The 12,873-nt window shown below is 46.8% G+C and overlaps 1 protein-coding gene across 1 annotated transcript in view; it reads left to right on the forward strand.

Moving 5' to 3' along the window:
- elp4 (elongator acetyltransferase complex subunit 4) overlaps nucleotides 1–12,873 on the forward strand; it is a 234,993-nt gene that overhangs the window by 15,907 nt on the left and 206,213 nt on the right. Inside the window, exon 2 of the mRNA XM_034188702.1 lies at nucleotides 4,504–4,539. Coding sequence (XP_034044593.1) covers nucleotides 4,504–4,539 — 36 coding nt within the window. The remainder of the gene's footprint in view (nucleotides 1–4,503; nucleotides 4,540–12,873) is intronic.

Consider the following 12,873-nt stretch of genomic DNA (forward strand, 5'->3'; position numbering starts at 1 on the left):
ATACCTCCCTGGTGATTGATATCAGCTGTCTCAGGTGATGGGTGACAGCTGTCACCCTGGCTGCTCCTGTGAGGCGGCAGCGCCCTCCGATGTCTGGAGCCCGCACTCCAGACAGGGCGCCCTCTGCTGGTGGTGGGCCAGCAGTACCTCCTCTTCAGCGGCCCACACAACAGGTCTGGGAGGATTTCTGTGTAGGCTCTCGGTTGTCCAGGTGGTTTCCATAGTAGAGAAGCTTGAATCTTTGACTGGACTGGGTTGCTTGACGTGAGGACGTTTTGTTTCAAATCGCAGAAGCTTCCTCAGCTAATATTCTTGCTCTGGTAGTCTGACTTCTGTCTTGACTCTTGTAGAGAAGAATAAACAGAAGCCAACAAAAGCTGGAGTTTTTAACCTAACCAGACCCCTCCTACCGAGAGGCCGACTGCTACAGGTTAGTGACTAAACAATAGCTCTAATTAGCACCTATTGTGCTCTAGTTAGCACCCTCCTAATGACAGGGCAGCTGTCGCTCCTAATGATGGGACGGAAGCCTCTCCTGATGGCTCCCTTGACGACTCTCCTGATGACGTGAATGACTTATTACCATGAACAAAAGACTGAAACTGCTTTGACCTGATTACCCCATTGTAAACAGGGGACAAAGCGTGTCTGAGACCCCCTCCCCGGTTAAGGCTGGGTTTCAACTGTTTTACAAACAATGCTTCCTTGACACCTCTCTCAAACCATTTCTTCTCTCTGGCTAAGATTTTAACTTCCTTGTCCTCAAACGTGTGGTTAGTGTCTTTCAGGTGGAGATGAACTGCAGACTGAGGTCCACTGGTGCCCTCTCTGCAGTGCTGGTATAGCCTTTTGTGTAAAGGTTGCTTAGTCTCACCTATGTAGTGTTCATTACAGTTTTCCTGACATCTGATTGAATACACTACATTGCTCTGTTTGTAACTAGGGATCCTGTCCTTAGGGTGAACTAATTTCTGTCTCAAGGTGGTAACCGGTTTAAAGTAAACTGGGATTTTGTGCTGTCTGAAGATCCTCTCACCCTGATCGCCGAGCTTGTGTTCAACACACAGGTGCCCACAACTGCAGAGGGAAGGGCTAAAGAACAACAACTTGTACGGAAAGCCCTCACAATATGTGGGTACCCACGATGGTCCCTAGACAAAGTGCAGAAGTCCCAGAAAACAAAGAGACCAGATAGACAGGAGACAGAGACAAGAAGAAGAGGAGTGTCTCTCCCTTATTTAGCAGGAGTAGGGGAAAAACTACAGAGGATCTTCAGACAGCACAAAATCCCAGTTCGGTTAACACCTTGAGACAGAAATTAGCTCACCCTAAGGACAGGATCCCTAGTTACAAACAGAGCAATGTAGTGTATTCTATCAGATGTCAGGAAAACTGTAATGAACACTCAGGTCAAAGCAGTTTCAGTCTTTTGTTCATGGTAATGAGTCATTCACGTCATCAGGAGAGTCGTCAAGGGAGCCATCAGGAGAGGCTTCCGTCCCATCATTAGGAGGGACAGCTGCCCTGTCATTAGGAGGGTGCTAACTAGAGCACAATAGGTGCTAATTAGAGCTATTGTGTAGTCACTAGCCTGTAGCAGTCGGCCTCTCGGTAGGAGGGGTCTGGTTAGGTTAAAAACTCCAGCTTTTGTTGGCTTCTGTTTATTCTTCTCTAAAAGAGTCAAGACAGAAGTCAGACTACCAGAGCAAGAATTTTAGCTGAGGAAGCTTCTGCGATTTGAAGCGAAACGTCCTCACGTCAAGCAAGCCAGTCCAGTTGAAGATTCAAGCTTCTCTACTAGGGTCTGGGAGGAGTTCGGGGAGGCCATGGAGGAGTACTATCGGTCGACCTCGAAGAAGTTCTGGCAAACCATTCGACACCTCCAGAGGCAGAAGCATCTCTCCACCAACACTATCTACCATGCGGATGGGGAGCTGTTGACCCTGACTGGGGATGTTGTCGGGCGGTGGAAGGAATACGTTGAGGATCTCCTCAATCCCATCGTCACATCTTCCAAAGAGGAAGCGGAGACTGGGGACTCAGAGGTGGACTTATCCATCACCCAGGCCGAAGTCACCAAGGTGGTCAGAAAGTTCCTCGGTGGCAAGGCTCCTGGGGTGGCTGAAATCCGTCCAGAGTACCTTCAGTCTCTGGATGTTGTGGGACTGTCTTGGTTGACACATCTCTGCAACATCGCATGGTGGTCAAGGACAGTGCCTCTGGATTGGCAGACCGGGGTAGTTGTCCCTCTGTTTAAGAAGGGGGAGTGGAGGGTGTGTTCCAACTACAGGGGGATCACACTCCTCAGCCTCCCCGGTAAGGTCTATTCCAGAGTACTGGAGAGGAGAATTCGACCCATAGATGAACCTCAGATTCAGGAAAAGCAGTGTGGTTTCGTCCTGGTCGCGGCACACTGGACCAGCTCTACACCCTCCATCGGTTGCTCAAGGGTTTATGGGAGTTCACCCAACCAGTCCACATGTGTTTTGTCGATCTGGAAAAGGCGTTCAACCGTGTCCCTCGAGGCGCCCTGTGGGGATGCTATGGGAGTACAGTGTCCGGGGTCCTTTGTTAAGGGCTATCCAGTCCCTGTACGTCCACAGCAGGAGCTTGGCTCGCATTGCCGGTAGTAAGTCAAGCCTGTTTCCAGTGCAAGTCGGTGTCCACCAGGGCTGCCATTTGTCACCGGTTCTGTTCATTTCCTTTATGGACAGAATTTCTAGGCGCAGTCAGGGTGTAGAGGGGGTCCAGTTTGGGAACCACAGAATCTCATCTCTGCTGTTTGCGGACGATGTGCTTCTGTTGGCTTTGTCAGATCAGGACCTTCAGAGTGCAGTGGAGCAGTTTGCAGCCGAGTGTGAAGCATCCGTGATGAAACTCAGCACCTCCAAATCCGAGGCCATGGTTCTTGACCGGAAAAAGGTGCTTTGCCCTCTTCAGGTCGGTGGAGTGTCCTTGCCTCAAGTGGAGGAGTTTAAGTATCTCATGGTCTTGTTCACGAGAGAGGGACGGATGGAGTGTTAGATCGACAGATGGATCAGTGCAGCATCTGCAGTGATGCGGTCGCTGTATTGGACCATCGTGGTGAAGAGAGAGCTGAGCAGGGGGGCAAAGCTCTCGATTTACTGATCGATCTACGTTCCAATCCTCACCTATGGTCATGAGATTTGGCTCATGACCGAAAGAACAAGATAGCGAGTACAAGTGGTCGAGTTGAGTTTCCTCCGCAGCATAGCTGGGCGCTCCCTTAGACATAGGGTAAGGATCTCTGTCACTCGGGAGGAGCTCGGAGTCGAGCCGCTGCTCCTCCACGTCAAAAGGAGTCAGTTGAGGTGGCTCGGGCATCTTTTCCGGATGCTCCCTGGATGCCTCGCTGGAGAGGTGTTCCGGGCACGTCCCATCGGGAGGAGGCCCCGGGGAAGACCCAGGACACGCTGGAGGGACTATGTCTTGCAGCTGACTTGGGAATGCCTCGGAGTTCCCCCGGAGGAGCTGGGGGAGGTGTGTGTGCATCAGGAGGTCTGGCGGAGGTCTGCTTGAGCTGCTGCCCCCGCGACCCGATCTCGGATGAAGCGGAAGAAAATGGATGGATGGAAGTTCCCTGGAAAGGCTCCGTGTGATGCATGCGACTGCTTGGCCAACTGCCAGCAAGCTTTCAGCGAAGCTGTCCACTGGCATGTGTGCCCCGTGCGCATTTAGTGGCTCATGCAGTGTTATGCATATGTAAACACACATATCTGAGTTATATTTTCAGCCCCACGCGTGTGCATGGGGTGCACGTGCGCCACACGCACGCTGCGCGCACGTGTCTGTGAGGAACACAGCGCTGCCTCCCACTCTGGTCCCGTGTTTTTCATCCAGATGTCAGGACATCGGGCAGTTTTCAAAGCCTTTTAAGGCCATCTGATGGCAATCTGTCATCTACCTGTTGTCTACATGCACTTTGGATGTCATCGTGCATGTGTGGTTGAAGTAATCTGGATGCGTTCTGACACTGCTGACCACGCCTCTTTTCTTCCTGACGGCATGGAATTATGACAGTTTTTGCCGTGGCGGGCATGGTTAATGCACATTCTTGTTATGTGTGACGGGGGCTTTACACTCCTGGACAGGGTGAGTAGCTATATTATCCAGGAGGGACTTGGAGTGGAGCTTCTACTTTTTCGCATCGAAAGGAGCCAATTGAGGTGGTTCGGGTATCTGGTGAGGATGCCCCCCTGGGAGTCTCCCCGACGAGGTCTTTCAGGCACTTCCAACCCGGAGGAGGTCACAAAGAAGATGTAGGATACTCTGGAGATATTATCTTTCCCAGGTTGCTTGGGAATACCTTGGGAAGAGTTACAGGAAGTGGGTTGTGGGATGAGCTGGTTGCTTTGCTGCCACAGCTACCTGGACCCTGGAGAAGCGGCTGAATGAATGTTATTATTAACTGATTATTTGGCTCCATTTAAATGTAACTACTGTTTTGTATGCCATTTAATTATTTTTATTCTTCACAAACAGGTGGTGGTCTCGCAGTTGGAACAGTCCTTCTCATAGGTGAGTATCTTACTTAACTGCTTCCTTGTTTGCACTCGGGGTGGTCACAGCAAATCCAAGGTAGATCTGCATGTTGAATTGGCACAGGTGTTACGCCAGATGCCCTTCCTGACTCAACTCCAAATTACATTGCACCAGTGCACTAACCACTCGGCCACCACCCCTGTACCAATCTGCATACCTAAATCTACAAAATAAGTTGTGCGTTTGTGACCCTTTTAAACTATGAGTACAGGACTAATTGATTTTTACTAATACACATGGTATACATGGTAGAGAAAAATACATTCAGTACACGAGCAACAGCTCTGGTTGACATTCCTGCTGTCAGCATGCCAATTGCACGCTCCCTCAAATCTTGCGACATCTGTGGCATTGTGCTGTGTGATAAAACTGCAACTTTCAGAGTGGCCTTTTATTGTGGACAGTCTAAGGCACACCTGTGCACTAATCATGGTGTCTAATCAGCATCTTGATATGGCACACCTGAGAGGTGGGATGGATTATCTCAGCAAAGGAGAAGTGCTCACTATCACAGATTTAGACTGGTTTGTGAACAATATTTGAGGGAAATGGTGATATTGTGTATGTGGAAAAAGTTTTAGATCTTTGAGTTCATCTCATACAAAATGGGAGCAAAACCAAAAGTGTTTATATTTTGTTGAGTGTAGATTATATTGTGGACACACAGACAAGACTTTCCAGTTATCAATAAGTTCATAAGTATTTGGACAGTGACTTTTACACCCGTCATTAAGAAATGCAAACACTGTGGTATTGTTTGGTATATCTGTCTACAGTATTTAGTTCTCAAAAACTGAGTAACCATGCATAAAGGAGATGAGTGAAGTCACCCATGACAACTGAGAGGAAGATGCAGCCTTCTGTAGTTGTGATTGGAGAAACTTTACATCGTGCAAATTTTCTGTTTAGCACAGCTAGTGCCACTCCATGAAATTTGACCTGCAAGACATCTTTTGATGCCACCACCTGTTGCCAAACTACTGCAGGTGTTTTCTGGCCTCTTATTCTGCACTCTTCATCTGTATTAATTGCACCTGTTTGAACTTGTTACCTGTATAAAAGGCACTGCCCACACACTCAATCAATCACACTCCAACCTATCCACTAAGGCCAAGACCACAGAGCTGTCTCAGGACACCAGGGACAAAATTGTAGACTGTACAAGGCTGAGATGGGCTACAGGACAACAGGCAAGCAGCTTGGTGATAAGGAAACTGTAGGCGTAATTATTAGAAAATGGAAGAAACATCAGGAGAGCAGAGAGTCTGTGCCAGTTATGGGGGCATCACAGTACTCACCCACCCTAGTAAAGTCTACTGCAGGGTGCTGGAAAGGAGGGTTTGGCCGATAGTCAAACCTATGATTGAAGAGGAACAGTGTGGGTTCCGTCCTGGCTGTGGAACAACCAACCAGCTCTTCACTCTCACAAGGATCCTGGAGGGTGCCTGGGAGTATGCTTATCCAGTCTGCATGTGAAGAGTTCAGGCGCAAAACCTTGTATCTCCACCAGACCACTCTTGTTTTAAATAAGGATATTTACCTGATTGAAGTTGTACATCTCCATTAATCATTCTTTCTTGTTATGAAATGGTTATGGTGCACCGAACAAAATTACAGAATCTCAAAAATCAACCTTTATTCAGAAATGTATTAATTAGCAACCTTTAATAAATTTGGCTGCAAAACCTGGTATCTCCACCTTCAGTTTGTTTGCAAAACTCAGTAAGTCCATCACTTGAATGTACGCTAGGACTGAGATGCCAAGTCGGCTAAAAGATTCGTTCCAAGTCCTCAGCGTGCTCCTGCAGGTGTTCCACCTGCTGTTGTGGCTGATGTTTGGGAAAACGAGCAAGACGAGAGCTGCATGAAGCCACACATCTGGCTCTTTCTGTCTCATCCTCCTCTCTGCGCCACTCCATGGCACAAAGGCCAACTAAGCATGCAATCACAAAGTTCTTCTGGTGTGGATTTAAAGGAGCAAACTGGAGCGATCTGAATTGTTCATCAGCAGATGGATGAATATGGGTGTGTGTGTGTGTGTGTGTGTGTGTGTGTGTGTGTGTGTGTGTGTGTGTGTGTGTGTGTGTGTGTGTGTGTGTGTGTGTGTGTGTGTGTGTGTGTGTGTGTGTGTGAAGACAAGCGCCTTGAACGAGTTATGTGGTAACAGGTTGCTGCAGTTCTTGAGGACACCTGATGCCTCTGACTCAAATCATCACATTTGTGATCAGCAGCCAAGAATGTATACTTCGTGGCATTCATGACGTGCCATCGTTATGTGTATACGCAGCATGAGAGAAGCTCTCGTGGGCGCCGCAATCTTTGCGTCATGTGACCGAGATACATGCCAATGAGTGGTGCGCTGTTCACTATGTGGTTTTACACACAAACTGAGATGGCACTTACGAGGTTCTGCATACAAACCGTATCTTGACTTGCATTTACCACAGGATTTATGGGGTGTTGCAGCAGAATTGATTTTGTTATCGGATATGAGCCTCAGTAAGCTTTCACTTGCAATAGTTATTTTCCATGGGCGTGGCGTTTATGGGGTTTTTGCACCTGAACCATTCATGTGTTTTGTGGACTTGGAGAAGGCGTATGATCGGGTACCCCGGACGATACTGTGGGAGGAGCTGTGGGAGTATGGAGCGAAGGGGTCAATTCTCAGGACCATCCAATCTCTGTACTCAAAAAGCGAGAGCTCTGTTCGGGTGCTCGGCAGTATATCGGACTCGTTTCCGGTGGGGGTTGGCCTCCGCCAGGGTTGCGCCTTGTCACCAATCCTGTTTGTGATATTCATGGACAGGATATTGAGGCGTAGTAAGGGCGAGGAGGGTCTTCAGTTTGGTGGGCTCAGCGTCTCGTCACTGCTTTTTGCAGATGATGTGGTCCTGTTGGCTTCATCAGCCTTTGACCTGTAACACTCACTGGCTTGGTTCACAGCTGAGTGTTCAGCGGCTGGGATGAGGATCAGCACCTCTAAATCTGAGGCTATGGTTGTCAGCAGGAACCCGATGGATTGCCTACTCTGGGTAAGGAATGCGGTCTTGCCCCAAGTGAAGGAGTTGAAGTACCTTAGCGTCTTGTTCACGAGTGAGGGGAGAATGGAGCATGAGATTGGCTGGAGAATCTGTGCAGCAGGGGCGGTATTGCATTGGCTCTACCTAGGGCTGGGCGATATGATTTAAAATTTATATCATGATATAAATTGAATCCCTTCACGGTAACAGTCATCATCACGATATAAACGAAAGTGTAAAAGAACAAAAAAAATGATCAGATACGAGGTCTGTTAGAAAAGTATCCGACCTTTTTATTTTTTTCAAAAACCTGATGGATTTGAATCACGTGTGCTTGCATGAGCCAACCTTGAACCTTCGTGCGCATGCATGATTTTTTTTCACGCCTGTCGGTTGCGTCATTTGCTTGTAAGCAGCCTTTGTGTGAGGATGGGTGTAATCTCTCATCGTTTTTTCTTTGCAAGGAAATGATGGAACGACTGGAGCAGCGCGACTGCATCAAATTTTGCCACAAACTGGGCAATAGCCAGGTGGAAATCATTTGGATTATTCAGATGGCTTTCGGTGACAATCCTCTGGGCATCACACAGATTAAGGAGTGGTACAACCGGTTTAAACACGTCCGCACAACGATGGAGGGCGCGCCGCGCTCTGATCGGCATCAACACGCTGAAACAACCGGATCATTTCCAAAGTGAACGCTGTGGTGATGTGGGACCGTCGTGTGATTATCCGAGAAATTGCGGAAGAGGTGGACATCAGGGGGAGGTGATGGTCTGGTGGTTAAGGTGTTGGGCTTGAGACCAGAAGATCCTCGGTTCAAATCCCAGCCTGACTGGAAAATCACTAAGGGCCCTTGGGCAGGGTCTTTAATCCCCTATTGCTCCCGGTGTGTAGTGAGCGCCTTGTGTGGCAGCACCCTGACATCGGGGTGAATGTGAGGCATTATTGTAAAGCACTTTGAGCATCTGATGCAAATGGAAAAGCTCAATATAAATGCAGTCCATTTACCATTTCTCAGCACTTTTTCGGCACATTCCACTGTGACAGAAGATTTTGCCATGAAAACAGTGGTGGCAAAATTCATCGGCATGAAGCTGATGGTGCAGCAACAGCGCCTCCGTGATGAAGCCTCACAGGACATGCCCTGACATGTCCAGCTTGTCCACAATTTCTCGGATAGTCACACGACTGAAAAGCCACCGAAAGCCGTCTGAATCTTCTGAATGGTTGACGAGCTGGGCATGTTACAGCATTTTACAGCGTTCACTTTGGAAATGATCCGGCCGTTTCAGCTTTTTGATGCCGATCGGAGCACGGCGCGACCTCCACCATTGTGCGGACGTCTTTAAACCGGTTGTACCGCTGCTTAATCTGTGTGATGCCCAGAGGATCGTCACCGAAAGCCATCTGAATAATCTGAATGGTTTCCACCTGGCTATTGCCCAGTTTGTGGCAAAATTTGATGTAGTCGCGCTGCTCCAGTCGTTCCGCCATTTCCTTGCAAAGAAAAAACGAAGAGAGACTCCACCCATCTTTACACAAAGGCTGCTTACAAGCAAATGACGCAACCGACAGGCGTGAAAAAAGTCACGCATGCGCACGAAGGTTCAAGGTTGGCTCATGCAAGCACATGATTCAAATCCATCAGGTTTTTGAAAAAAAAATAAAAAGGTCAGATACTTTTCTAACAGACCTCGTATAATTCATTTTGAGCACCTGATTCTCTTACTTGTTAGACATGTATTTTGTGCATTGGAATAATCTAATTTCACCATTCCTGGATCTGTCCAGCAGGAGGCAGTGATAGTTTGTCTGCTTTTGGTGGCGTTTTGTCCAGAAAGATTTCAGAAACACCACCATGTGGATTGATGATCCTGATTGGCCAGTGTCATGGGTGTTCCACCAATGAGAAAGGAGAAGGCATGTTTTTTTCTCCACTCCCCTGCTCCGAGACAGAGCTCTCAGCTCATTTGAATGAGGAAATGTGAGACTGTTTATTGCTGCAAATAAGCGTGCCAAATATGACCATAAAATTCACAAAAAAACTGAAGAAATTTTTAATCAGAATTCAGGTTATAGTAGGGCTATTAACATAATGTAAAAACTTGTATTAACCTTGAAGCGTGCACTTTTAAAATGCATTGAAACAGAGACTTAGTCTGGTGAATTTAATGGGACAATTGCTTAATTCGATCATGTGACTTTTACACGACCGAATTCAGTCACGCGACTCCAGAGGGTTAAAATAACTTAGAATTTTACACTCTTACAAGAACTTTAATCTGCTGAGGTGGAGATGGAGCCTGTGACCAAACTACAGCCTTTTCCAGTCATTCAGAGTCACTGAGGAAGATACGATGACATCATCAACAAGCATGACCACGATTGGTTGGTGGAGTCTAAATCTCTACTGTCGGCCAAGTTTGTACCATGAACCGAATATATTGTTTATACCACTCACCACAAGCTCTACTGTACTGTTGTGATGAAAAGGGAGTTGAGCCAAAAGGTGAAGGTCTCGATCTACTGGTAGTCTTTGTTCCTACTCTCACTTATAGTCATGAGGGTTGGGTCATGACAGAAAGAACTACATTGTGGGTACATTTGGCCAAAATGGTCTTCCTTAGGAGGGTGGCTGGTGTCTCCTTTAGAGACAAGGTGAGACGATTGGTCATCCTTGGGGAGCTTGGAGTAGAGCCGCTGCTCCTTAGCTGCTGCTCCTTCGCATTGAAAGGAGGCAGCTGAGGTGGTTTGGGCATCTGATAAGAATGCTCCCCTGGGTGCCTCCCCAGAGAGGTGTTCCAGGCACATCCATCTGGGAGGAGACACCAGAAAATACCCAGGTCTTGGTGGAGAGATTATATCTCCACACTGGCCTGGGAACTCTTACGAGTTTTGTCAGCATGCCTAGAGAGATACTATCAAATTCTGTAAATCTAGGTAATACCTCAGTAATGGCACCCATCTCAATAACAGGGTGTTGTGGCTGGGTTAAGGCATGCTGTGATATGCTCAACCTAATTCCTTCTATTTTCTTCTTGAAGTAATCCAGGAAATCTTGTGCTGTAAAACGAGAGTGAACTACAGGTGGTTGTCCATGTATATAAGTGTTGCCACCATCGAACAAGAACTTTGAGTTATGCTTGTTTTTGTTGATCAAATCAGAGTAATAGGTCCACTTTGTAGCCAGTAGTGCATGCTTATATTCTAAGATAGCATCACGCCACGCAAGGTGGAAAACCTCTCATTTTGAACTGTGCCATTCCCATTCTTGACCTCTAGCCTTATGCTTGAAGTCACGCAAGTAGTTATTGAACCTGTGTTTTAGGGGGGCATGGTTTTAACAAAGGTTGCACAGTCATGTCGAGTGTAGTTTTGAGCACTGAGTTTAAACTATCCACAAGACTGTCTACTGATTGGGCATTTGCTAAACGTAAAGCTAAGATATCAGGCAGTCTAGCTTTGAGTTCACTCATAGTTGAGGAGTTGATGCATCACTATAGTGATAAATAAGGTTGTTGTTCCACTAAACATGGCAGCAAAACTGTAAACCTAATAAGTGAGTGATCAGAGACCACTGATGTGAGAGGCATGATGTCAATATTCGTGACAGCAATACCACGTGCAAGAACCAAATCCAGGGTATTTCCACTAATGAGCGACGACTCCTGAATGCATTACTGAAATCCTAATGCATCCACAATTTCCATAAATGATTTGCAGAGGGGATCAGAAAGCTTATTTATATGAATGTTAAAGTCACGAATAATCAGAATGTTATCTGCACTCGTTGACAAGGTAGAGATGAATGCACCAAATTCATCTAAAAATTCAGAGTATGGGCCAGGAGGCCTATATACAGTGACAAAGTAATATTGCTGATTTTTATTCTTCTGACCTTGGCAATATGAGGCATCGTGGGCAGAGCGGAGAATCAGATGCTCAGATGAGTTATATTTGTGACCCCCAACAGCTAATAAGCTAAACCTAAATTCATAAATAAGAGCAACACCCCTGCCTTGCTTTGCATCACAAGGGACGTGACTAAATGTGTACGCCGGTGGGCAGGCCTCATTTAAGGGGAGGACAGCTGTAGGTTTAAGCCAGGTTTCACATAACCCAATCACATCTAAGTGATGGTCCATAATGAAATCATTAATCAACAACTCCATAATAGCGAAGTCCATAACAATCATATATTCCTGAATATGCTTCACAAAAACACCATTTTAATGTTGCCAGAGAGGCAGCTCTTTACTATTAAAGTCTCATTGTTGGACTTGGATTAATGATGCTGGGTCATCAGCATTATCAACATTTGTTGGGAAGTTGTTTTGAAACGTGCTTGGATAAAATGGAGCTCATCATGTGAAAAAACATGAGAAACAGGTAACTAAAGATGACTCATGACCACTTGTTAGCTATATACTACAACAGCGCAGTGCATGTCCACTTTCATTAATGACAAATGAAGAAAAAAATGCACACAGTTGAAGTACATGGATACACAAACACTGTTCAAAGTTTGGACATCCAAAATTGTTGTAAGTAATGTCTTGAGAGTATTGCTGCTCTTTCACCCTTGCACACCGTATACAGGGTGTATCCAGAGTCCGCAAACCAAACCTACATTTGTAACAAACAGCTCTTGGATTGTGGCGCATGTTGAATATGTAAAGTGTTTATAACAATTTTCAAGTTCTTTGTAATTGTATCTGAACCAGCTTTCAATACTTGATGCCCTTGTCTTTTCATACAATTTCTGAGGAAAGTACTATAGTAAAGTTCTGTATTATAACAACTAGATAATCATACTTTGGGCATGAAGATGCTAAGCTGTGGCTGATAGGTAGTGTTGTGTGGGCCGCTGAAGAGGAGGTACTGCTGGCCCACCACCACCAGAGGGCGCCCTGCCTGGAGTGCGGGCTCCAGGCACCAGAGGGCGCCGCCGCCCCACAGGAGCAGCCTCGGTAACAGCTGTCACCCATCACCTGAGACAGCTGACGGCAATTATCACTGGGGTATATCAGCAGGACGGCATCTCCACCTCATCGCCGAGATATCGTTTCTACCGGAGAGGTAACATATCGAAGCATACAGAGTATATATTTTTGACTGAGCTAGTTTATTGGATTACTGTTCCAACGAGAGGTGGAGGTACCTTTCCTGCCGTTTGGAGTTCTGGGTGCAAACGCGCCCCCATCTAACTGTTCTTTTTCCCTCGCCAGCAGTACCAGGTCCGACACGCGGAGGCAGTGGCCACCTGGGAGTTCGGGACTTGGCGGCT

The sequence above is a fragment of the Thalassophryne amazonica genome, chromosome 2 (assembly GCF_902500255.1).
Source record: "Thalassophryne amazonica chromosome 2, fThaAma1.1, whole genome shotgun sequence".
NCBI lineage: Eukaryota > Metazoa > Chordata > Actinopteri > Batrachoidiformes > Batrachoididae > Thalassophryne > Thalassophryne amazonica.